Source organism: Sciurus vulgaris (assembly GCF_902686455.1).
Source record: "Sciurus vulgaris genome assembly, chromosome: 1".
Taxonomy (NCBI): Eukaryota; Metazoa; Chordata; class Mammalia; order Rodentia; family Sciuridae; genus Sciurus; species Sciurus vulgaris.
The window spans coordinates 47,939,178-47,966,605 of NC_136461.1; the positions used below are offsets into that span (position 1 = coordinate 47,939,178).

Here is a 27,428-nt window from a genome sequence, read left to right on the forward strand (position 1 = left end):
CCCAGCCTCCCTAAATTGGTATTCACAAATCACCTGTGCTCAAGAACTGATGGTGGCTTCCATTCTTTTCCGACCTGAGTGTCTAACACAAATCCAGATTTGCCTGTTCTGACATTTCGGTAGTCTCTTAGGCCCACCCGTGCTTCCATCTTATTGGCCATGGCTGCAGTTATGCTGCCTCTAGCTCTTTTGCTCAGGCAGTTGTCCTACCTGGTTGGCTTCACTCCCCTTCCTTGCTCTTTGCCTTCCCTCCTTATCCAGATCAGATGCTTCCTCCTAAATAACTCCTCTCCTCTCCCTGATGCATAAGACCATGTATATCCTTGTGACCATGCAGAGATCTTAGTTTACACTTTGGGTATTTTAGAATTTGAATTACTGTGTACTACTTATACCTTCCCCTGGAGTGTTTCTTATGTACAGATTCTTTGCTCTACTTAGCCAATAAGTAACTTGAAGATTAGGAGCAGGATTTTGTGACTGACCCCAGGCTTCCTCGTTAATTGGCATAGTCCCCAGTTCTCCAAACTGACTGGTCCAGTGGCAACTCTAGTGGAGTGGTTCAGGTCCAGCTACTCTGCACAGTGGAGCCTCTTCTCTAGAGCCACCCAGCAAGGATCATAACCCAGTACTAACACTGCATAGCTGTGTGGCTTTGGGTAAGCTACTTAACTACTCTTTATTTCAGTTCCCACAAACTCTAATGATTACTGATGACCATAACAGTACCTATGCCATAGGGTTGTTGAGGGATTCAATGAGCTAATGTATGTCAACTATTTAGAACAGTATCCAGCACATATTAAGCACTTCTTAAATGTTTTTTTTGTTGTTGTTGTTGTTGTTGTTATTATTATTATTTGAATGTCAGTTCCAGCACATATTCCATCTTTGGAGGTTGGCCCTCAGTTCAAACCTTGGATCTTCTACCTGCCAGTTATATTAGTCACCTAATGTCTACAGGTCTTGCTTTGTTCATTTACAGCTATGTTGAACTCACATACTTGCTGGTTGGATTCTGTTCATTGAGATGTATATGTTCATGTGTCTACCCTGGCATACCTCCAGTAATTGTGAGTCTCCTCCTCCAAACTTGCTCTTCTCAAATTATAAGTGGGCCTTGGTTTCCCCTGGTAGCTCTTGGCTCATTTTTAGGGAAAGAGCATAGTTTATTCGTCTGTATCCTTAGAGTTAACATCAAATAACTACTTTTCAAATGAAATAACTGTCAGCCCTGGTTTGTGGCCAGGTATATGCTAATATGCTGGGGGATTATGAAATACAAGACCATTTAGCTGGTCACAAAGCTCTGAGCAAGTTGTACAAGGACCCTTGACAAAAGATACAAGATGTGTTCCTAGAAGGGATATTTTCTGTGAGGTTGGACCATTATGGATCCTACACAAGGAAGAGGTTATGAAGCTCTCATCTATGCTACTGCTCCAGATGTGAAGGAATTTCTCAGATGTGACTCTTGTTCATGCCCAACAGGAAATGACAGTGGAATCCTGCAACAGTTGCATAAATGAATAGGTTAGGATGTACATACCCAAGTAAGCCCCAAGGAAATGTCAGTTGGGAAAGTAAAGAACACCCATCCTATCTGGGTTGGGGGTATATACAGTTGTAATTTCGTTTGAAGGATATTTGGGGGAGGAAAGAGGAAGGGGCATCCATGTGAGTCATTTTGGATCTGACAGTGGGTTGTCCTCAAATGTCCCAAAGCACTCCAATTTGATGGAACTCTTTTTCTGCTGCAGTCCCCCTCTCTGTTGGCACTTGGCAGCCATTCAGTGGTGTTGCACTGACCCAGGAGTCCATGCCAGGAAGTGAATGAATCCATTTTCCAATTAAAATGAAACTTCTCCAAAGGACCTGCTCACCCTGAGAGGAGAAATTTATCTTCCTGGCAGTTGGGCTTGGCTAGAATATGTCTTTGCTCCTGAAACAGACCGAGAAAAGCCATTAACTTGAATGAAAAAGGAGAAACTGGGACAGTTATTATTCACAAGCTCATTCATTTATCCATTCATTCCTTATTTTCATTTCCACAAACTCTTATTTAGCTTGTATATCTCTGCTCATTCATTCATTTATTCACTCATTCAGTTAACATTACTCATTTTCTATATATCAGATACAATGCTAGACCCTAGGAACAGAGAGGTTTAAAAAACCCACAGTTCCCGCCTTAGAGGAGCTTTTAGTCTAATGAGAAGGTCAGAGATGTGAACAGATGATGGGAAGTGCAATGATAGAGATATTCACAGAGTACTGTAGGGGCACAGTGTGGGGGCATCCAGCTCAGGGGTGCAGGGACAATTTCATGGACTGGATAACATCAAATTTGAGTCCTAAATGAGGAGTACATCTTTGTACACACACACACACATACACACACACATGCAGGTGCACACACACCAATTGTTTGTTTCTCTCGAGAGCCCTGGCTCTTACAGGGGCTGAAGAGGTGGGAATTTAAATTGGAAGAATGATTAGATGTAAGGGATGAGAGAGAAGAGAAGGAAGATTATTCCCTTGGTAACCTGACCAACAAACAGGAAATCAAGGAGAAGGCAGCCATTTTGGAGAAGAAAACAAGTTTCGCCTTGGACATGTTGAATTGGAGGTACAGGGGGACATCCAGGAGACATGTCCTGGCAGTTTGAATTGGAGTTTGAGATTTGGCATGTCAATCAATGTGTAGTTGTTTGAAGTCATGGGAGTGATTGAGATTTCCCAGGAGCATGTGAAAAATGAGAGAACATTTGTGGCGCAAATCCTGGGGAACAGTCACATTGAAAAGCAAACTATAGAACAGGAGCTCAGGAAGGAACCAGAAGAGCAGTGATGAGAAGGGCAGGAGGGATCCTGGAGAAGGCGGTATTAAGGAAGAGCTCCTCCCTTCTCCACTTGTCTACATTGTCTGCTTTCTTTTGTTCCTATTCCAAGACCTACTTACTCTTTCCAGAACCTTCTCTTCATATTATGACTCCCTCCCTCCCTCTTGTAGACAATACCACCAAAAAGGAGTTGTCCTTTCTGGGTCATATGGCATCTCTCCTGTCTGCCTGGCATTTGAGCATCTCATGCTTTAGGGAGACAGAGGCCTCAACTAGCACTGGGCTGGACATTAGAAATAGAAAGATTAGTCTGACACTCTGCATGTCTGTCATTGACCTTGAGACCATCATGGTCCCTTTCTGGGTGTTAGTTTCCTAATCTGAAAAGTGAGGTATATAATTTCTTTCCTTCCTTGCTTTAAGGAATTATATAGCTCAGATGAGATCATACATGTCAAAGTGCTTTCAAAAATATGAAGGTCTGTAGCAGTAGTGAGTGAATCTTGTCATCTTATTTCGTCTAACGTTCACAACATCCTTTGGGGTATGTGCTAGTAATATTGACTTTGAGGAATCTGAGGTTTTAGGGAATTAATTTTCCTAAAGCCACCCAGCCAGAAGTGGTGAGGACAGCTATCAGACTCAGATTTGCTGGACTTCAATGTCTTTGACCCCACATACAGCAGCCTTATTTTCCTGATACTTGAGGTGGTATCACTCTCCTGGACAAAGTCAGCTTTGCTGACTCTGATCAGTTATCATGCAAATGTAACACTTTCATGGTTGGGAATCATCTCTAGTGTGGATGATGTATTTACCTATCAGTACAAGAGCAGGGTTTCATGGGAGGTAGGGGAAGGGTTGCATTTAAGTTCAGCTTTTAGAAATGAATTATATAATGGAATTATTTCATTTTACAAATAAATCATATGATGGAACAGTTAAATAAAACCCTTCTCTAATGGGAATAATCTGTCTTATCAGTTCAGATTTTTGTTTTCTGGGTATCTTTCTCTACAGTAGCACTGATATTTATTCTACTTGACCTTTAGGCTTTAGCTCAAATCTCTCCACCATGAAGTCTGTTCTAGCCACCAAAGCCCTTTCCGTTCTCTGAACCCTGCCTGTGATTACTCATTAGAGGCAGATATATGGCCACACACAAAATATTATGATGAAGTTGAGGCTGACTCACCAAACCTTGATATCAGGCTCATTACATTATTGTCATACGTCATACTTTCAATTACCTTTGCCTTTGTGCACATCTTTCTCCAATTCCATTGTAACTTGCTTTTGAAAAAGGATTAGCTTTAAATTTCTTTGTATCTCCTGAAGTGTTTTGCATTTTTTTCCCTCATGAGTTGGTCTTGTCTTTTGTCTTCCAGAAATTTGTTATACTGAGGTAGATCAAGGTACATGAATGCATAATTCAGATACATTGTGGAATGCAGGGGTGAGATCGGGGTGTCCCCCAGCCACTGCGACTTCTGAGTCCGGGGCAGAAATTTGATAAGGGAAGAAGGTAGGAAAGTCAATCCAGGTAGAGGCTTAGAAATAGAGGAGTGTAATGTGTTGGGAGAGTGAAAGAATAAGGCAAGAACTGAGTGGAGATTGTTACAGAGAGGCCACGGGAGATGAGCTCAGGAAGTCATCATGATAACGATAATGCCACCTTGAACCCAGAGCTATGCTAAGGAAGAGTTAAGATGTGATTCTCAGAGCCAAGGGGCTATGAGGACATTTTAAACAAAGAAATGGAATGGTGAGTCTTCAGTTTTAGAGAGATGCCTCCAGTAGCACCAACCTCAGCTGACCTGCCTGTGTACCTTTTCTAGTGTTTGGTCTTGGTATCTGTGGGCAGGAGTTTGAAATTCACTGTTGTTTCATTCATCTGGGCAGGTTCGGATAGGGTCTTACACTCTACTCCGTATTTTCAGCATCATTTTTCTTTTAAGAAAGATGTTGAGGATTAAGTTTCTTCCTGAAACATCTTTCCTCAGTGGTCTATCAGCCCAGGTCCTGATTTTGAGTCTTGAACACAGAGTGGAGGTAATAGATTTTCTGGGTTAATTGTTCTGAAGAACATCATGAGTATTGGGGATGTGTAGATAGAATTAATTATTGAGTGGAGAGTGAGGGAGCTCTGTTCCTTCCCTTTACTCACTGCACACCACAGACAGCCTGGAGAGAATCTCTTTGCAACGTAAATATAAAATACTTGGATGATCTTTCTTTGACTGGGCATCTTTAGTTTCTCACGTTGATTCTAGACTCTCTGCTGTCACAGTAACTTCCTCGTTTCCCCCACCAGTGTCCTCAGTATCTAGAAGCAGCAGAAACCTTATAGCTGCTGGTATGTTGCGGTGGGAGGCAAATGGCAAAGACTCTTCTTCTCTACCCCGAGGCTGGCAGGGCAGCTGATGGCTGGCCTTGAATCTGGGACATACCCTCTCTCTCTCACCCTCTGCAGAGACCACAACTCTGTGAGCTCTGAGTAGTAGCCTCTTCCCAAAAAGACTGTGGTTTTATGAAGTAATAAAGGATTTGGTTGCTTTCAAACTGGGAGATTGGTTAGCTCAAAGGATTGTTGTTGGAATGCAGAAATCTGTAGTGCCAAGTCATATACCCCAAATCGTTGCTGATTCCTTTTTTCTTGAAAAACTAGCCCGAGATTGAAATAGAGATTTCTGGAACTTTTGAGATTGTGTATAAAGAAATGTATTTGGAAGGGCTTTTGTGTGTTTATCCTTTTTTTTTTTTTTTTTTTTTCTGCTGTAAAGAATGGCAGTAACTTCCATCGTAACGTTTCCAGAAGGCCCAGACACAGCTCTGCAAGGGTTAGGATCCTCAGGGTGGTCACTGTGGCATTGGAGAAGGAAAAATCACTCATATTAGGGCTAAGTCCTTGAGGTCTGACCCTGAGTTTCTACATCCTTAGTAAGAGAGTATTAGGTATCATCTGCACGCCTCTGAACCACGCTGAGAATCAAACGAGATGAGGCTGTAGGAGCACTTTTGCAAACTGTGGAGGAAACAAGAGGACAGTCACTGTCATGTGCAGGCCCAATGTCCACCAGGACAGAATTGACTCAGTAAGGTTGAGGCCTGTGACGGGTACTGCGGGACTGGACAGGAGGAAGGACAGAGATATTTTCCCATAGAACTGTTTTAAAAACCCCATCTCCAGGGTTCTTGACCAATCTGGCAGTTGGGGAGGGGTGCAAAGCCCTAGTAAATCATGCAGCCCAGTGAAGAACTGCATGGGACCCTCACAGACACCAGTTAGCATCTAGAAGAAAGGGATCAGATTTCTAGACAAACTCCCTCTCACCCAAACTCTCCACGCTTTTCTTTGCTGGCTAATCTCTAGACTTTGTTTTTGTAGAGAAAGCAGGGACTACTGCTCTCTTCTCTTCAGAGACCAGGCACATTCTTAAAGCTACCTCGTACTTCTAACAACCTGCTCTTTCTGGTTCCTCATCGTATGGTGAGGTTGACTCTTATCTCTGGCTTTGGTCAGTGAAGCAGGTGTATTCTCAGGAGGAAATGATGCTTGTAGATCCCTCACTCCTCTAATACTCAGCAAAAGCCCTGAAGTTCTCTTAGAGACATTCTGTTTAGGTTTCATTCTTCACAGTGGCTGTCTGCTGGCTATGGGCTGAGTGTTCTCATTGTGCAAGGTCATTAGTGACCCTATACAAGATCTAGCAGATATAGTTGTACTCTGAATCTGTAAAGATCGTTCATTTGGCCCTGGCTAGAAGTATTGTGTTGCTGTAGAATTTTGGTGGTTCCTGCCTGGTGACTGGCTTTGGATTGCTAGAACTCTTAAAAGGAGGCTGTCTTTTCTCTTCCCTGACCACTGATCACTGCAACCTCCAAACACTTGGAAATAGACCTTAATAGATCTTTGAGACTATCCGAAAGGCCTTCTGGTAGTTTGACTCACATGATTTCAAAGGCTATCATTTTCTGATGGTGACTTGTTAGGATAGAGTTAGCTACTGGTTTGTGCCTGTTTTAGGCACATACAGTAAATTTTGTTTTCGTTAATTTATTGTTAACATGTATGAGCATTCAAAGAGAAGTTTAGGAAAGGTCCCTTTCTAGATATAAGATCTCCAACAAAATCAAATGAAATTAAACAACAGAGAATGGGCCTAGTACTTTGATTTTAAAATCGGAACCATTTGATGTTGTTTTAATGGAACCCTTGGAGTAGTACGTGGGCATCAATGTCTGTGTTCATATAGTGGTGATTGGAGGTGATATATAATAAGAACTCACAGAATATGAGGGTAAAGGTAGGTAAAGTGTGGTTGTATGTAAAATTGATAAAACAGCCCTGAGCACTTTTGTGTTGCACTGAGGAGGTAGCACACGTGGAGCCCTTCATAAGCACTGCAGCCCTGCTCAGAGGAGAAGGATTAGAAGGAGAAACTGAGTGGTTTGTCTTGCAGTTAGTAAGTATTTATTGAGTATCTACTGTGTGTTGCCCTCCAGCAGGTATTGGACTATGTCTCATTTGGAACTTCTGTTTTGTTGCCTGTAAGTTCCCTCAAGTGCCCTTGAGTTTATGATAAATTCCTTTCCTTAGCTTTGTGTAGAGAGAATAATTGCAAACAGGACATAGACAGTTACCTGAGCAGTAGGAAACCTTTCTTGCTAGTGCTTTAGTCCCCTTTACCGTGTGTGTGTGCGCGCGCGTGTGTGTTTGTGTGTGTGTGTTTGTTTTTCATCTTTAGGTGCTTGGAAGAGAGTGGTTACTTCACAGTCCTAGTTTTATCTCACACCTAGTTCCCCAGTTCCATTCATAGGCATGAGTTAAATGCTCCACTTGGATAGGCATTCTAAATTTTGGGGAGAAGGAATCTGATTGGTTCAGCCAGCTCCCATGTCTTTCCATGGTCCAATCAAGTTCTCAGAGTAAAGGGATTAGAGCTGTGTAGTTTCCACTCATCCTGGCCATTGCGGGTAGAAGGGGAGACAGTCATCAAATATGGTGAACAAGACTGGCAAGTCCTTGCTAGCACTCAGGTTATCTCTGTCCTTCCTCCTCTCCAGTCAGCGTAGTATCCGTCACAGGCCTCAACCTTACTGAGTCAATTCTGTCTTGGTGGACATTGGGCCTGCATCATGACAGTGACTGTCCTCTTGTTTCCTCCACAGTTTGCACTGAGTCTTGAAGGAAAGAAAGACATTAAACAAATATGGTGTGTTAGCCAGACCTAACCTCACTTAGGAGATTCTGGAAGCCTTCTGCAAGGGGTGGTGGGTTGGGTTAAGCAAAGGAACAGGAGAAAATGGATCCTGGGAAGAACCAATTGATAGGTGACAGATGAATTTTCCAGGTAGAACTGACAGAGGAAAGAAAAAGCTCAGCTGTAAGGAAAAATCTGACCCTGTGGCAATGTGGAAAAACAAATCTTTAAAATTATTAAACAATGGCTTGGTTATGTGGCTGTTCTCTTTGGCTTTGACTGGAAGTTCTCTGCAGGCAGAAACCATCTTTTCTCTTGCCCTTGGGACCAGTTGGCTTCTAGAGAATTTTATGTGTCCCAGCACATTCAGATTCACTGAATAATGTCTTGATGCAGTTTTCTCCCCAGATTTCAGCTGCTCAGTGTTAAAATATTACTATGTGTTGGAAGCGTACTCTCTCATCCTTCATTGAGAAGATGGATTGTGTATTCTCATAGAGTGTTTTCTCCCTCCAGATTAGCAAAGTGGGATAAAAGGGAAATTATGATCATTTTTGGAAGGATCAATAATTGCCATTTTTCTTTCCTATATAAGTAGTGTTTTTATATCATACTGTGCACCCCAAGTCCTGAACAGATGTTTTAACAGACATTGTTGGCTGGCTGTATTTTTGTTTGGAAAATTTTGAAACATTACTGAAAGAGAAGAGGGCTAAGACAAAAAAAGAACCCATAATTGATTCTAATATGTATTTAATTTGGCAGAACTTGAGAGAGACTTGCTGGGATAAGGCGGGACATTTCTTTGATCTCCCAGACTTCTTATCATGGAAGGCAACAGGTGTCACAGCACGGTATGTTAATTACAAGTTGGATTTTATTTGCACTCTTCCATTCTTGGGTGCCTGCGTATATGTATTGCTTTCTTAACTCTCTTTGACTGGACATTCTGTTTGTACATCTGCATGCGATTTTGAATACTTGAAACATCTTGAATCTATCTTCCACCTCCACTGCACATGCCCAAACACTATTCCAGTTCCTAAGAGACCTGGAATGTGAGTATCCAAGGTGAAGACCATTCCTTAAAACTGGATACATTTGAAGGAGACATGAAAAATCTTTTTTTCCCAAAGGTACTTTTTACGTGGTGACTCAAAATTAGGGCAAGAGATATTTTTCAAGGAAGCTGTTTTTAACTGGATGGATGTGATATGAATTTATTTTGTTTTTGTATAAATGTGCAGAATCTATATAAATGGTATATAGTGGTATATTTTATATATTTATGTAGAGGTGAATGTATGTTGGAGTCAGCAACTAGTTTTCAGTAAATTATGAATGTTAAAAATAAAGTATGTGCTACATGATGAAGACTTTTACAGAATACTCATTGCATGTGAAATTGTGGCTGCTATAATTAACAGTGGGTATGTGCCTGGGTAGGCACAGATGATGGACAGGAAATCTCTACATATGGCAAATCCATTACCATTTTGACCTCAGTTTAAGGGGCTGCACAAGGGTGAGGGGTCTTCTCAAATTGTGTAAAGAATTTAGAATCTGGATTGAGCAAACCTGTGAGGGAAAGGATTCATTCCCAGAGGAAGAGATAAACCTGTGTAAAGTAGGGAGGCTCGTGTTGTATCTTAAATTGTGTGCCTTCAGAGTGGAGGAAATCCTCCCCATTTTCATTATGTAAACTCAGGAGAAGCTGGAAACATCAGTACCATTCTCTCCTGTCTGTCCCACAGTGCAGGGTTGGGCCTTTTCTTGTGTTGAGTTGATAAGAGTGTGATAGTTCAGCAGCCCCGGCTTTCAGAAGGAGATAGTAGTGAAGGCCTTTGACAAGCACATCATTCTTCATGCCGTGCCCCCTAGCACCTCCCTTCAGCAGAGCAGTCATCAGCCAGCAGTCTCAGAGAGGAGAGCATCCATATGCACTTGAAGACAGCTTCAGCCAACCTTAGGTCCTCACCCTTCTCAGGAGAACAGGCTCTGGAGAAGTGGTCTGAACTTTGCCCTGGAGGGTGTAATTAGTCAACATTATAGTTTTCACCACTGGAGAGGAGGTCTGGGTGAAGACCTCATCTTGGGCATTCCTCTTGGGCATTCAACTTAGGTATTGTCTAAGTTAATTCTGAGAAGAATTTCTGTAGGCTTTTTTCTACCTTTGTGCAGCAGTGAAGGAAATGTTCTGAATTTAGCAAAATAGACCTGTCAGTTAAAATATGCTACTAGTTGTGTGTTTGTAGACCATTGGCTTCAGGTTTATAGGACACAAAAATGGAACCAGAGATGGAGGGGTTCAGTTTTCCTTCTCTTTTCTTTGGGTGTTGTTTAACCCAGCACTTTAACTTCCCCTTGGTTCTTTTTTGATGGCTCTGGATACTGTAAACACCTGTTTCCTGGTGTCTGATGCCATATTCAGACTCCAAGAAGTGGAATTTTTGAAACAAGTCCCAGCTTACATAGATTTAAAACGAACGTATGCATACACATTGCGAGGTCACATGGTGACTTATATTCCTTAATAGCTGTGTGCCCTTGGGCATGTCTCTTTGTTGAGTCTCCCACTCCTTATCTGCCAAATGGGGATCAGGGTACCTACCTGCAGGCTTGTTGGGAGAATCCTGTTAAAGTAATTTTGCAAACTAGCTTGCTTCTAAGAATCATATGAATAATTTATTCAACACAAATCTCCAGGAGTTGCGGTTTTCAGCCTCCTGAAATCTCTATGGGACACCTAGGAACTTGTATGTTTAGCAAATGCCCAGGTGGTTATATGGTCAGATATATTTGGACAACAATATACAGAACATACATGAAAGTGCTGTGACTCTGAGATGCTCCCCACCTGTGAGGGATCGGAAGTGTTTTGAAGGCCTAATGAACTTAGTGAATTTAAAATTGAAGGAATTGTTGTTGACATCAGAACATACTTGCCATCTTCCACCCCTGTCTGTGACACTCTCAGACCTTATGGAAGCAAAAAATTTAATGCTCAGAAATGATTTACTGGCCATTCAGTCATCCCTGCCATTTTTTTATTGGCTACATTGCTCATGATTCATTCTGTTTTCATTAGTACAAATTAACAATCCCTAACACTCCCCCAACCCTGTCCATACTTGTGAGCAAGTTCAGACCTCCCTTTCAGTTTCCTTCTCTGCAGAGCACAGACTGCAGACTTTGGGCACCCAGCACCAATTTCCTACTGTATTGGTGACTGCCCTCTTCTCTGACCCACTTACATCTTAAGTTTGTCTTCTGTCTTTTCTGATGTTTACTCAGTGTCTCAATTCGTTTTGCCTTCTCCATTTCATCCTGCATGACCAAGGTGAAAGGAAGAACTTCTGTGAGCATGATTGCAAATGTAGAAACAGCGAGCTCATGAGGTTATTGGATGGACTGAAATAACAGAAAAGCTTTGAACATGGGGTTGAGAAAAATGTTTAAGGAATTAACCCTTTGTTTACTTCCCTTTCTCTATCACGTTTGGCAGGGAGTCTTTACATTAAATTACTGGCATAAAGGAAAGAGAAAAATACTTGTGGTCAGACTGACCCAGGTTCAGTATTTCCATCGTATACTGTCTGCAAGAACCTGGAGCGAACTGTCAGCCTCCCTAAGTCTCATTTCCTTGTCTGTAAGCATTCTCAGGGGTACTGGGGATAAAATATGTAACACATAGTATTTAAATAATAAAGACTTACTTTTAAATTTAAAAAAATCCCCACTACCTATTCCCTCCCCTAGAATAAGGGAGACAAGGGTTAGAAATAGAATGTCCCAATGCCAAAATAACTTTGGGCAATAGAGCAGGAACTTGGCATCCTCTGGGCAAGGAGAGGTTCAGATTTGGTGTTTATTTGGCTCTTACATGTGGTTGTTTTGGGTGGATTTGGTGAAATGAGTGCCAAAAAGGCTAGAAGGTGTTTTTCTTTTGCTTTTTATTATTCTAGTAGAGTCTGGGCTCAGGACTGATTGGATTTCACCTTGTCATAAAACTTTCAAACGTGTTTTTGGCAGTGACCATGTGTAAGAAATCCTCTTCTTCCTTCTCTCCTCCTTTTCTGTTTTCCTCTCTTGGAAACTTGTCCGCTCTCCTCTCTAGTTATTCTCATCTATATGAGAAATACAGCAACTACTTGTGTTTATCTGGGTCACTGAGGAATTCAGCACCATGCCTAGGGTTGATTTGTAATTCTGTTCCATTCTTTTCATCATATTAATGAAAATAATTACTGCTGTTTTTGTTAATAGTATAATGGTCACTGTCATTTATCGAGTGCCTTCCTTTTATCTGTTCTAGGTGTACTGACGAATGTTAGCTTCGTTAGTCCTCAGCAACCATCCTTGAAAGCAGGTGGTGTTATTACCATCTTGCAGTTCAAGATCTGAAGCCGAACGCTTTAGTAATTTGCTATGTTCTAGCCATTAAGTAAGTGACTGTCCAGAACATGAGAGATAGTCAGAGATCCAAAAGATAAAATTTTGTATAACCAGACTAAAACATACATATAAATCCTCCCTCTAAAGAGATTTTCAGTGACTGGTAATAAGGTAAAAATAGGGCCAGTGTATGGTTCAGTGACAGGTATGCTTAGGATACAGGAGGCTCTGGGTTCAGTCTGCTGCAGCATGTGCGTTCTCTCTCTCTCTCTCTCTCTCTCTCTCTCTTTCTCTCTCTCTCTCTCTCTCTCTCTCTCACACACACACACACACACACACACACACACACACAAAGAAAAAGAAAAAAAACAACAGTGAGTAAAATGTAAAAGAATCTGAAGTCAGTAAAAATATTTATAGAATAACTGAGTTTATTCTAAGAATTTCGCAAACTCTATGAGGTTCTTTAAACTTACTAATAGGTTGTTTCCAAGCTTCTTGTGGCTAGAACAAAGTGGGACATGGCAAGATAAAGAACTGAGTGTCCGTGGAAACCCAAATACTGTTCAGGAGCCTAAGTTTGTTTTGAACATTGGGGTCTGAGAGAAATTTTTTCTACATTATCAAGGGGCAACAATAACTGTAACTCATGTAAAAGTATGTTCTAATAATTCCAATTATAATTTCAGACAAACTGTTTATTTTAAAATAGTGTAAATTTTCAGGAAGTTTTCTAGTTGTAAATTCACAGGAATGATGATACTGAGAACTCACCCGTGCCTGACAGTTTCCCTTGTTATTAATCTTTGCTTGCATGTATGGTGTGTCAGTCACAAGTAATGAACACATATTGATGTGTTAACATGAACTAAACTCCACACTTTTTTGAATTTCCATAGTTCTTGCCTAATGGGCTTCATCTGTCCCAGGTCCCACCTGGGATAGCGTGTTACATTTAGCCACGTCTCCTCAGTGGCTGTTGCACAGGCTTTCTTGTTTTCAAGAGTGTTGGTCATGTATATGGTGGGGCATCCCTCTGTTGGAACTTGTCTGATGTTTTCCTAACAGTGAGACCTGGATAGTGTGTTTTGGGGAGGAAGGCCACAGAGGTAATGTGGTTTTTCTCTCATCACTCTTGGTGTTAACCTGATTTCCTCTTTGTCAAATTCTCCAGTTTAAAGTGCTCATCCCACTGCCAACCCCCTGCCCTACTTGTATACTGTATTCTTTGGAAGTCACTGTGTATAGCCCACACTTAAAAGTAGTGGGGAGCTATGTATACTTCACCTCCTTGAAGGTGGAAGAGTTACATATATTATTTTGAATTAGTTTTGTATGGGGGAATTGTAATTTCTTTCAGTTCACTTTGTGCGTGTGTGTCTGTGTGGGTGTGGTGCTGGGGATCGAACCCAGAGTCTGGTGCTTGCAAGGCATGTACTGTACCAACTGAACTATATCCCCAGCCCTCAGTTCACTTGTTTTTATGGCTTTAGAATGAAGGAAATTGATAACCAGGCTTCTTAGGCCCAGGAGACATTCTGTAAGTTTGGTTTAAAGTTTCCATATTAGAATTTCTGAGATGTTTCTATGGCATATGGGAAAGTGGGGCTTTATTTTCTAAAATATAATTAATTTTTCTTTTTAAATATTATATTTACATGCTTGCATTATTTTCCCTTTCTTTTCTCCTCCACTGTGATATACAATTCTGTGTAGGTTCTCAGTGAATAGTTTGTCTTCCACTTTAAAGAAATGAAATAATGGTTTTTAGAAACGATTATTAAAATAATCCCTTTTAAAATAGCATTTATCAGTGTGATTCTCTGTTTGGAGTTTATAAGGAATATCTTTGTATTGTTATTTTTCTCACAATTACTTGCTAATCTGTCAGTATATGATTATGATTGGCATATTGATCTGAAGTCATTTTCTAAATGCAGTCTTCAGGATCTCAAAAATAGTACCATGATTTAGACTCTTAATTTCACTGTTGGTTTTTTTTTTTTTTTTCAATTTTCTTTGTACCATGTATTTTTTAACTTACTATATTATTATTATATTTTTGCTATCAATAAATATTATCTTCAGTGATACCTATATAGTGTTTTATCCTGTCAGTACAATATGACCACAATTGGACAATTTTGCCACAATTTTCGGCCTGAGATAGGATTATTGTAGTTTGGATAATTGAATGTTTCCCAAAAGCCCATGTGCTAATGCCTTAGTTGCCAGTTGGGAGGGAGTGAAATCTTTGGAAGGTGGGGCCTAGTGAGAGGAAGTTAGGTCATGGGGCTTGCCCTAGGAGGGAATATTAGGATCCCATCTTCTTTCTGTTTCTCCCTTTGCTTCCCTGCTGCCATGAGGTGAGCAGACCCCCTCCACCATGCAATTTTGCCATTATTTACTGCCTTGCCAAGTGACCATGGACTGAAAACCCTGAAACTGTGAACCAAATATTCTCCCTAAAAATTGGTTGTCTCAGGTATTTTGTCACCTTAAAGCTAACCAATGCAGGGATCTCAATTTACATTTTTGCATATTAAATGCCATTTATTTTCTTATATTAATTGCTTATTTTATCAATTTGTCAGTTACTAATTTTCTCAATTAGTGTTACAAAGGTTGATTACTAATGTTATATTGGGATTTAAATGTTTTCTTAAATATTAGCAAAGATTCATTGCATATTTTTGTTTTAGTATTTTCCTGAGGTGTAATTTTTGAAAAAATTTAAACATACAGAAAAGTTGGGAGCATGATGTATTGAACACCTATTACTCTTCACTGATGTTCAATTATTTAACACTTAGTTCCTTCTGTGCTCCCTCATGCATGCTCTATCAATTTAGATATCTGTCATCTCTGACATACAGGTGAGTTTATTTTGCTGAACCATTTGTTACCATAATGCAGACATCATAATATTTCCATCCTAAATTTTGCAACATGATCACCCAGGAGCACCAACATTCTCACTAGATAACCAGTGTCATTATCTCACATAGGACAATTAAATTAATTCTCTCCAGTTTGTAAAGTCCTGAAGGGTATCTCTTGTTAAGGGTACAAAGAGCACTTACTTTTCTTTGTCCCTGGAGTTCTGAGTGGTAGAGATGGCATACAGAGCATATTGGCTAAATGAAGAGTGTAAAACTATCTCATACTCTCTTTACTGCTGATGTACACAATTTTGATATACCGGGTGAACTGTACAGCTCAGAAGTTGAGACTAAAGGTCATCTGCATGTTCAGGTGTAGGTGTACATATGTGGGTGGGGGGCAGATAGAAGATCAGATATGTCAACCCGATCTCTTGCTCAGTGTTCTGAGGGCAGACCTGTTTAGGTGCGCTTACTCCCTGGCAACAGGAAGCCAACCTAGATGCACCTGGGCATAGAAAGCAACGTATGAATCATCATCCGCCTCTATCACTGTGACTTGCAGTGCAGCTTGATATATTCCAGTCCCTCAGGGATCAGATGGTTTGTTTCCCTTACTCTTTTGGAGAAAATTAAGTAAGAGGGTGCGGTGCTAAGTCAGCTATGTGTGCTCTGGTGATACTGAGTAGAGAGAGCAGCCTGGTTAGGGGTCTTGTCCTCCCCATGGGCAAAGGCACCAGTGTGAGAAGGGAGAAGCCTCATGCTTATGTCTGCCTCTGGAGATTGTTACTGTCCACACCTTTTCCTCAGTGCTTGTCCTCCCAGATGAGATTTGATTAAAAACCAGCATTATTTTAAAATAATTCACATTCTACATAATTCACAAGTTCACCCATTTAAAGAATACAATTCAGTGTTTTTGACATATTATTTATTTTTAGTAATTATACTTTGTGTAGTGTAAAATTTGCCAATTTAACCATTTTAAATATACAGTTCAGTGATATTGATTACATTCACAGTGTGGTATAACTATTGCCACTGTGTTATTCCAACACTAGATTTTTAAGCAATAACTCCTCATTCCCTGTAAACCTCTAATCTTTTTCTGTTATAATTTTTCTTTTCTAGATACCTTATTTAAGTAGAATTACATACTACTAGTCCTTTTGTATCTGGCTTATTTCACTTAGCACCATGATTTCAAGGTTTAACCACATTGTAGCATGCGTCAGAATTTCCTTCCTTTTTATGACTGAATAATAATGTTCCATTGTACATATTTGCTTACTCATTCATCTGTTGATGGACCTGTTGATAAATGTTTGCATTGTTTCCACCTTCTTGGCTATTGAGAACAATGCTGCAGTGAACATTGTTTTATTAGTTTGGTTTCTGTTCCTAAAACAAAAACCTGAGACTGGGTAATTTGTAAAGAAAAGAGGTTTACTTACCTCTCAGTTCTGAAGGTCAAGGATCATGTGCTTGGCTTCTAGTGAGGGCCTCATGCTGCAATATGCTATTGTTATAGAACACAATGCAAGAAAGAGTGGAGTTAACTCTCTTTTAGATCCCACTCTCTTGGTAACTAATTCATTCCACTGAAACTTAATGAGGCCTCAAGAGAACTAACCCAGTCTCTTGAGAAAGATATTAATCCATTCTTAGAGTGGTATCCCCATGACCCACTCCTCCCCGCCCAGCTCCCAACTCCTCTTAATACTGTTACATTGGGGACCAACCTTCCAGCATGTGAACTTTTGGGGGACAAACAGATCCAAACCCTAGCAATTAGTGTATGAATATATGTTCAAGTCTCTGATTTTGGTTCTTTTGGATATCATCTAGGAGTGGAATTGCTGGTTCGTGTAATTCTATGTTTAATGTTCTCAGAAACCACCAGACTTGTCCACAGTGGGTACATCATTCTCCCTTCCTACAAACAGTTTGTGAGAGTTCCAATTTATCCACATCTTTGCCAACTCTATTTCCCCTATTTTTTTTTTTTTTCAAATTATAGTCATTGTTGTAGATCTCTGTAAGGCTTGGGAGTCAGCTTTTTTAATGTTAAAAATTTCCAAATGGAAGAAAAATTGATGAAAATTAGATTATCCTGGAGGTGGTGGTTTTTTGACTGGATCTTGGTTGAAGCATCTTGATAAGGATTCCGTAGGTCATCTCATAAAATTTCCTTTTTTTCTAAGGAAAAAAGCACAGACATTCTTGATGGACTTGATGCCAAAGCCCTTTGATTTGCATTGTTTTATGTTTGTATTGGAGCATGGTTTCTCAAAACAGTGTTGCATAAAACAACCCTCATATATTCTAGGAAGAATGACCCAGTCCTCTCTAATCAGATTATATTTCAGAATATTTAACAGTGCTGAGAAATGACCTGTAAATATGAGATTTCTTTTATTCTTAATTTTGGCAAAGAAGAGTGGTTTAACTCTTAATAGAAAAATATGACCTTTATCTCTTCACTGATAATGATATAAATAATGTAGAATTTAAAATAACACATAAACACATAAGGGTCAATTCCTTTCTATAAATAAATCTAGACATATGGCGTCATCAGCTATTAAGATGGTCCTGTAAAGTCATGAAGGGACCAGCTCTTTTGACATTTTTACATCTAGATCTTCAGCCCAGACTTCATTCTTATGATCACCTCATGGTCCAGGATGCTTCTGGAGTCCCCATCATAAGGTGCACAATTCATCTAGCAGGAGGCAGGGAGGTGGCAAGGGTGGGGGTACTTCAACAGGACATACCATGCATCTGAGCCAGCCTTGTGTAAGCGACCGTTCTAGGAGATCCATGTAATATTTATAGTTTCATGTCTTCAACAACACTTAGGTTTATGGTCAAACCCAACAGGAAGGCAGTCTGGTCAATGTAGGCTTTTAGTTGGATACCCTTCTACCCAAATAAAATTGAAATTCTCTCACCACTAAAGAGAAAAAGAGAGAATTGATGTTGGACAGATAAAAAATAAAATCACTGAATCATAATTTCTCAATAAATTATACTGATCAGTAACCCAGATACCAATTTATATTCTTTCTATGATAGTGCCAAAGAGGAGAGTGAGGATGGCAGGTGGGGAGAAATGAGTAGTTCATGATTTCTGTCATTTGTTCTTCCATCGCTCGCTCTCTTATTCTTTGCCTATAGAGTCGCAGAGCACCTGTGGGATTTCCCCTCTCTAATCCAGCACTGGAGAGATACACATTTTTCAAACTCTTCAAATCCATATGAAGGCTGGTGCCAAAAAGTCCTCAGCTCACAATTTTCTCTGACATTTTTCATGTGGATGAACTCAGGAAACCCCTTTACTTCCTCTCAATCCATTTCTTCTTAGGAAATGGAAGACAAAAAACAACATGGATTTGCTTTATGGAAAAAATCAAGTCCACATGGATAGAACCTCTGGCTGGTGTCTGCCACATACTAGCATATAAGAAGTATTATCTCCATCTGTGTTTCCATTTGTTTGTTTGGTTTTTGTTTTGTTTTGTTTTGGGGGACGGGTGCTGGTGGTGGTGGTCTTATTTATTTATTTATTTTCCACAGCAGGGATTGAACTCAGGGGCACTTAACCACTGAGTTACATATTTTTAATTAATTAATTAATTAATTTTTATTTTGATACAGGGTCTTGCTAAGTTGTTTAGGACCTCGCTAAGTTGTTTAGGACCTCACTAAGTTGCTGGGGCTGGTCTTGAACTTGCAATCCTCCTGCCTCAGCCTCCTGAGTTATTGGAATAACAGGTGTGTGCCACCATGCCCAGCTTTTCCCTATGGTTTTTATTATTTGAGTATTAAGGTGAATTCAAATTCAGTTAAATAACTTGCAGGTGGATGGAAAGGACAGAACTTTCAGAAACCAATAAATCTGATGCTTTCTTCTTTCCATTCTCCTTTCCATTCTCCTTCTTGGCTTCCTGTAATGCCATTAAGGCTCTATAAGGCATGGACTGAGAGTCACCCAGGTCTTTGACCTATCACGAGGACATGAGTAGGTACCAGGAAGGCCTCAGGCAAGTCAGTTCAGAGAGCAAATGTCCAAGGAATGTTAATGTCTTGGCTTCTCCTCCTTGCCTGTCTCCATGCAGGTTCTCAGGGTCTACTGTTCCCCACACTAGTAGCCTACAGTAGTGCTACCTGTCTCTGCACACGGAGGCAAAATCTAAGGAAGGTCAAGTCCGCTATCTTTTACTTTACATCAGTAAAGCAAATCTGAATACAAAAGGTTAAGAAACCTCACCTTTGTCCTTTGGGGTATAGGTAAAAATGTGTGACCTCGGTAATTATGATGGGCATACCTTTCGTTGAGAACCACCAGTCTGAGTGTATTCAATTTCTATAAAGTTCTTTCCCAGCCCTCTGCTGCGTACATCTAGACATGAATTTTGTATTCCTGAAAAATGATAGCCAGCATGACTCTAATTTTCCAACCGAGCAGCAATATAGCTTTTCCTTTACTTAACAATTTTGAGACCTCGAATCACTTTTGGAATTTAATCCCATTTGTGCTTTCAATATAGTAAAGTGGAATGATCTGGGAATTTGAGTCCTCATTTACAAATGGATATGATGGTGTATTTTCTTTTGAAAATATTTTGAAAATGTGAAAGTGGTACATAGATCTCATTTTCCAGGTCATAGAACTGAAACCCACAAGGGTCGTACTTTGAAGATAAAGGCAGTGGCTAGAGAAAGAGCTGGATTGTCAGGGGGATATTCCCTATCTTGCCTTGCTTCGGGGGTCCTTTTCCTGCTCCAGAATGCCCCCTTCAGGATGGAGGGGACATCCCAGGCTTTGTGGGCTCAAATTCATTTTCTAACAAGGGTGACTATCAGTGGACTCCCTTGTGGCCTTGCTAATGGCACCTTCAGAATGTGCTGTTGTTGTGTAATTCTGGGTAGCCTCAAAATCCAGTCAATCCGATTAAATGTATCAATTTTCAGTCTTTGGACCCATGATGCTGTTCAGGACTGACAATTTGGTGGTGCCTGGGACCCATGACACAAGATTAGAAGTGAGGCTGGGAGCTCAGAGGACTTGTGTCTGGTAACCTTGGGTTGCTGACCCTCAGGTTTCTGGTCTGCAAAGTGCAGTGGTTGCATTTGGAGATCCAAGTAGCCCTTCTAGGTCCTACATTTTGAGTTCATGAGATCTAATGGTGTTGACCAAAATACCTTTATGGATTCTCTCTTACAACTCTTTTCTTTGAAAAAAAAAAAAAAAAAAAAAAGATTATTAAGATCTAACCTTTCAAACCTTTGGGATGTAATTTAATGTTAAGATGCTCTACACATCCCTTTCTTTTTGTTTTTTCTTCTCCTATTTAGTTTCTTTAAAAAAAAAAAAAAAGAAACACCTTTTTTTTTCTTTTTTTCTCCATTTTTATTTCTTCTCTCTAAATTATTGTCAAAGGCCTTTGAAGAGAATTCTTAAATGTTATTAAGAAATTGCAGTCAAGGAGCCCTTTGTTCCCAAGTCATTTAGAAGATTGTTTTTTCTTTTGTTAAATGCAAAAAAATTGTCAACCTGTGTCATGAAAATGTGCCAAAAACTGCATTCACCAATAAAAAGTGTCAGCTCTTATTATTACCCAGATATTATTCCTTTCAAAAGCCGAGCACTCTCCCCAGGCTTTCTAAACAATCCTCAGCTCATTCATCTTCCTGGTTTCCTTACATTTTGAACCTTTCTGGGTCCATATGGGGGGGCAGCCTGTCTTTTAAAAATTAATGGATTCCAAATGCCATTCAAACCTGCTTCCGCCCTTCACCTCCTCCTCCCCTTCCCAGCCCTGCTTGTGAGGAGTCTTATATGCTGTATAAATATTGAGCTGGAGATAGTTTCAAATGAGGTGTTTGGACTTTTAATTAACCCCAACAGCCTTTCTGCTTGGGATTTCTCTCTGCTGTCTCCCTGGAAAAGTCAGGTAGGTCAGTATAGAAAGGGGAGGGAGGCTCCGTACTGGATGTGTTCCTGGCTGCTGGCCCTAGAGACACTGAACTCTGAGCCAACCATGAAGTCATTTTGAATTTAAGGAGCCTTGCTAATCCAAGGCAATGTGTCTTAATTTGACAAAGTAAAGGCTGCCCGATAAGCAACCCTAGCTACAAGTTCTGTGAAACTGGGGGTGTTTGTAAGTTTAGACTGTGCTAGAGAAATGTGGTGATGTGGAAGAATGGGCTCATTTTCTTCTGTTTACTCCCCCTCTTCAGCCCTCCCCCTCCCCTCTGCCTTTTCTCTTCCTTTGGCCTGATTCAGCCTTGCAGTCTGGCCTCTGCAGTGGCTTGATGTGAAATTTGAGAAACATATGTAGTTTTCTATTTCAGGAAAATGATCTCAGGGATTGAATGTGTGTGTGTGTGTGTGTGTGTGTGTGTGTGTGTTTGTTGGCTGTTAAGCTCTGATCTTGCCCAGTGTGGTTTTTTTTGATGATGGGAAAGAGGCTTCGAAGTGCTTTTTATCAGAATTTCATATAATAAAGCCTAAGGTTTGGTTTCTTTATTTCGCCCCCACTCCCTACCCCAGGCCCATGATACAATGTCGTATATTCTGTCAGAAGTGGGAAGAAGTACACATTGTTCACATTACAATCACTTCATTGCTACTTGCACATGCATGTAGGAAAATGGCCACTGTGTCTGTCCTTCACAAAAGCCATTTTAAATGTAGTTTAGTGGAGGACCAAGGGTCTGCATACTGTTCTCAGAAAGGAAAAGGGATCCACTGGGGGAAAGTTTGCCTTTGTTGTGCCTTGGAAGCATTAGTATTCTTTGTTCTAGAAGTGAGTACCAGTGATGGGCCCAGTGCCCTTTCAACTGAACTTCATTTATCCAGCTATGCAAAGCCTTATAGCCTAGGAGCAGTGGGCCATAGCACATAACCTGGAGTATAATAAGCCATTCATCTGGGTTTGCATAGGTAGATGTTATGATATCTGTCAGAATACATGTCAATCATTATGTGATGCATGACTATATAATAATAGTGTTAGTAGATTAAGCTTGCATAGTACTTATTGTGTCCTAGGCAAGATTGTGAACATTTTAGATATACTACTAGCACTTTAGTCCTCCCAATATCTTTATATGTGCTGTGATAATTGTTTATATTCCACAGATCAGAAAACTGAGGCTCAAAGAGGCCAGAGAACTTGCCCATGGTCACAGTTAATGAGTGCAGAATGGAATTTGAATCACAGAGTTCAAGCTGTTTACCACAGTGGTAGACCAACTCCCATTAGTACTGATTAGGTTAGTACCTGTTTATTAACTGATTATTAAAGAAATCACACAGAACTGTTCCCCCCCCCCGCTTTGGGGTAGGCATGGGGTATTGAATCCAGGGTCACTTAACCACTGAGCCACATCCCCAGCCCATTTTTATGTTTTATTTTGAAACAGTGTCTCACTAAGTCCTTAGGGACTTGTTAAGTTGCTGAAGTTGGTCTCAAACTTGGCAATCCTCCTGCCTCAGCTTCCCGAGTCATTGGGGTTACAGGCATGCACCACTATACCCAACTGAGAATGGTTTTTCTAAAGTAAAGAATTTGCTAGGTAAATAATCACACTAAACCAAATATTCTCCAGGCATAGTCCCAGGTCAGCCTCATAAGCATCAGTTGAAAACATATTGGAAATGCAAATTCTCTGGCCTCACCCCAACCTACTTAAATGGAAACTCTTGGGAGAAGGACAGAATAATTTGTTTTAACAGATCCTCCAGGAGATACTGATGCATGCTAAAGTTTCAGACCTGCTTTCCAAGACTCAGTTTTTTTTTTTTTTTCTCTGAAATTTTGAGAGTTCTTAAGAGAAGGGGGGATTTCACCTTTGTATACTACAGATTTTTGTGACATCTATGTGGAAACTAAGCTCTGGCTTCAGTGATGTTTTTACTAATATTTTTTACTAATATTTCTGAGAAATTTGAGAACTTTGGGTATGTCTACATCTTGACATTTTTTTCTCTTTTGGCTTTTGCCTGCCCCCCGCCTTCACCCCTGTCCATGCCAATGACTTTTGATGTCTGAGAACTTAAAGGTTCATGATTGCAATCTCTTCCATTTATCCCAGCTGTCTAAAGGTCCCCTAATGGGTGGGTGAATAGGGAGCCCAGAGATGCAGGAATAATGGAAAAGGGAAGTTGCAGAACTGGGGAAAGGGAACCAAGGATGTATAAGTCATCCCACTTCCCAGAAAAAAAATCTCAACCCTTGAGGACTCTTGGTTTACTTCATTGGACTTGGAGTCATAGTTCAGTCTCATTCCACACAAGTGAATTTAGGGCATAACTGCTGAGCAGCCATTCTGTCCTCTGTAAAATGGGGATCACACAACCTACTTCACAGTGATGTCCTATTGATTTGTTCAGGCACAAGATGAGTATCACTTTGTGATAGTTGTTCTGTGTCAAAGGAAAACTTTAGGAGAGTTAACCATTAGCACCTTTGGCAGAGTGTGTTCTAAGAAAGGGATTATAGGTTTGTAGAGCATCGAGGAATCCAAAGTACTGCAGAGTGACCTGGTGTTCAAAGGAACAGAATTCTAGGAGGTCCAGTTGCAGAGAAAATCGGGCACCAGTTTGAACACTTTGTGTCTCAAATCTACTTGTTTACAAAAAGGTATCTAAAAGCAATTTAACAATGTCAGGATTTAGACTTAATTTTTTTGTGTTAAAGAGACCATTGTTGAAAGTCACAACCTAAGGGCTGTAAAAATATTGATGCAACTGTGAGAGGTACACGGTATTTGACCTTCTATTAATAAAGACAAATTATTGCATTTCTATGATATTTGAGTCTGCAAAAACTTCCCTTAATTCCATTGGTATTCCATTCCACAGCTACTGGGGCCTCTGGGACAAGGGATGCAGGGTTGTGTTACTAGAAGATTTATGGGGTGGAATACTCATCTGATTTACTAAACCAAAAGTCAGAGCAGGTTCAGATAGCAATACCGTGAAACTTCCTGAATGATAATGGCCACAGAAGCAAGTCAAGTATTTGGCAGTATAGCCAGAAATTTGGTGAGACGTTATCCACAGAATAGGATCAAGCCATGGGGGAAAAATAGGTAAGCACAAACAGAAAGCAAGGCAGATCCTGAGCAGACTATACTGGAAGTAGGAGGACTCCAAGGGAGTATTTTTTTGTGGACATTTTACTGGATTTGGACAATGAAGTGTTCATTGTGGCTTTTTGCTGACATAACCATCTCCCCCTTCACAAGGTAGCTTTTCTTTTGTCTGGACTTTAATGGTGGACCATGCACTGCATAAGGACAGGGCAATATACCCTGTATTACTTGAAAAAGTCTCAGTTTATACAATATAGTTTTTTTTTTTTTCCTCTCTTGTCTTTGCTCATTCACAGAGCATTCTGGAATCAGCTCATCTAAGCCTCAGATTAAAGGGAGCTCATCCTCTTTGACCACAGTCATATCCATTTTGCCAACTCTTTGACCTTTGGAATAACATGCACTTGGGTCTGAGCTGTCAACTGCCTGTACAGATCCATCCAGATCAATGACTTGGTATTTTCAAGAGTACTTCTAAAGGATGAGTGTCCTTCTAATTTTGTTCCTCCAGGACTTGTTTTGAGGAAAACAGGTGCTTCTATTTATAATGAGATGAGACTGTAGGGGAGTGGAGTCTTTGGGGCCTCAGCTTACATTATAATCCTGTACCCTTTTATTGCAAGTTGCATGTGATGTTTTCAGCCACTCACATCAGCATTTTTATCCAGCTGCAGTCAGTTTTATTTCATTCTTGTTGATCATGATCATTTGACTGTAAAAGTATAAAAATAAGAAAAATAATTTCCAAAGGCCATTCACTATGGGAAAATGGAATGTATTGACTTTTTGCTTACATGCATTTGAGAGCTCTTGACTGCAAGGGTCAGTTGATATGAAGTTTTGGAGATATCAAACACTCTTTGATATGTTTCAAATAGTTCAGATGGCTTGAAATTTTGCAGAATTAAAAGAGAGAGAGAGAAAAAGAGAAGTCCAATTTGATTCAACTGGGATCTGGTTGGCAAATTAGGATTGCAAAAATCCCAGTGTAACTTGTACGTGTCTTTGCAAAATAGTAAGAATAATATTACCTTCTATTTTTATACGTCCACCTTTTCAAATAACTCAAAGAAATGCCCTTTTTGGTATCCTTTCTCTTCCCCAAATATATGTGTGATGTTGTATGGTTTCATACATGAAAGGTATGGTATCATCATGAAATATAAATGAATGTGCTGATGGTATGGAGATCACATGTTATTGGAAATCCTGAAACTGGGAATAGAGGGTAACTGTCAAACTTCCAATAGTTATTTGCTGTGGAACATCTGTTATATCTGTTTCCTCATCTATGTATTAGAGGTAATAATAGTACCTATTTAATAGGGTTATGGTGGTGATTAACTGTGATAATACCTGTAATGCTAGGTTCCCCCAAAATACTGTTGTCTGCATTGATTTTAGCATCAAATAAATACGAGTTTAAATCCTCCCTCTGTCTCTTGTTTGTATGGTCATGAACAATAGCAGAGTCAGCACAGCTGCCATTTATTGAATAATAACGTATTTCAGACATTGTTAGGTACTTTATATGCACTCTTTCTCACTCCTTACCTTAACTTTCTCAGGTAGGTATGATCATACCCATCTTATAGAAGGGCAGGGTGAGGTTTAGAGAAGGTAAGAAACTTGCCCACAGAAGTAGACTTTAAGGCAAAACTGACTTGTTAGTTCTTGTTCTTGGTCACCTGTTAAGGCTCCCCTAAGCCACAGCTTCATCAATTGCAGTTGGAGCAACAATAGCTCTTGTATATACAATGCCTGGCACTCACTGGACATTTTTTTTTTTTTTTTTTTAGTATTGTAGGTAATTAATTTTATTCTATTTATTCTTTCTGGATATATGTGATAACAGAATGTATTTTGATGTATTATACATACATAGAATAAGTATAACTGTTCTAATTAGGATCCCTTTAGTGTAGTTTTGTATGTTGTGGAGTTACACTGGTCATGTATTCGTATATATGGAATGATATGTCTGATTCATTCTACTCTCTTTTCTATCCCCATCTCCCCATTCCTTCCCTTCATCCTGCTTTATCTAGTCCAATGAAATTCTAATCTCCCCCCACACCCTTGTTGTGGGTTAACATCCACATATCTGAACATTCGGCCTTTGTTTTTTGGGGGGGACTAGCTTATTTCATTTAGTATGATATTCTTTGATTCCATCTATTTACTGGAAAATGCCATAATTTCATACTTCTTTATGGCTAAGTACTATTCCATTGTGTATATATACCACATTTTCTTTATCCATTTATCTGTTGAAGGGCACCTAGGTTGGTTCCATAGCTTGGCTATTGTGAATTGAGTTGCTATAAACATTGAAGTGGCTATGTCTCTGTAGTATGCTAATTTAAGTCCTTTGGGTATAAACTAAGGAGTGGGATAACTGGGTCAAATGGTGGTTCCATTTCACGTTTTCTAAGGAATCTCCATTCTGTTTTCTAAAGTGGTTGCACCAATTTGCAGTCCCACCAGCAATGTATAAATGAACATTTTCCCCATATCCTTGCCAACATTTATTATTTGTATTCTTGATAATTGCCATTCTGACTGGGGTGAGATGGAATCTCAGTGTAGTTTTAGTTTATATTTCTCTAATTGCTAGAGATATTGAACATTTTTTCATATATGTTTCGACCATTCGGATTTCTTCTTCTGTGAAATGCCTGTTCATTTCCTTAGCCCATTCTTAACATGAACTGATACTAATATCTTCTTCAATTAGAACTTTCTAGGAAGTAAAATTTTACTTTTTCCATTCTTTCTGCCATGCATACATTGTTGGGAACTGGAATAAAGTCCTTAAGAGTGGATTCTTACCTTCTGAGAACTTGAGACTGACATGTGATCTGATGCAAGACACACCTCAGTGTCCATTTTGTGTATATGTGTGTGTGTGTGTGTGTGTGTGTGTGTACTCACAGCCTAGAAATGTGGGGGACTTAGTACAAGTCTGGATGCTATGTCAGGAAATCACAAGGGGA

General features: G+C 40.0%; 1 protein-coding gene across 14 annotated transcripts in view; it reads left to right on the forward strand.

Annotated features, from left to right (window-relative positions):
* Positions 1 to 27,428, forward strand: part of FGGY (FGGY carbohydrate kinase domain containing) — a 411,751-nt gene that overhangs the window by 57,531 nt on the left and 326,792 nt on the right. For 13 of the 14 annotated variants that reach the window (XR_013757719.1, XR_013757720.1, XM_079103863.1 and 10 more), the window contains one exon: positions 8,813 to 8,901. The exons of the other annotated variant lie outside the window; for it this stretch is intronic. Coding sequence is in view for 11 of the 13 variants with exons in the window: in XM_079103863.1 (XP_078959989.1) it covers positions 8,813 to 8,901 (89 nt within the window). In the remaining 2 variants the exon portion in view is untranslated. The remainder of the gene's footprint in view (positions 1 to 8,812; positions 8,902 to 27,428) is intronic. 14 annotated transcript variants of the gene reach the window in all.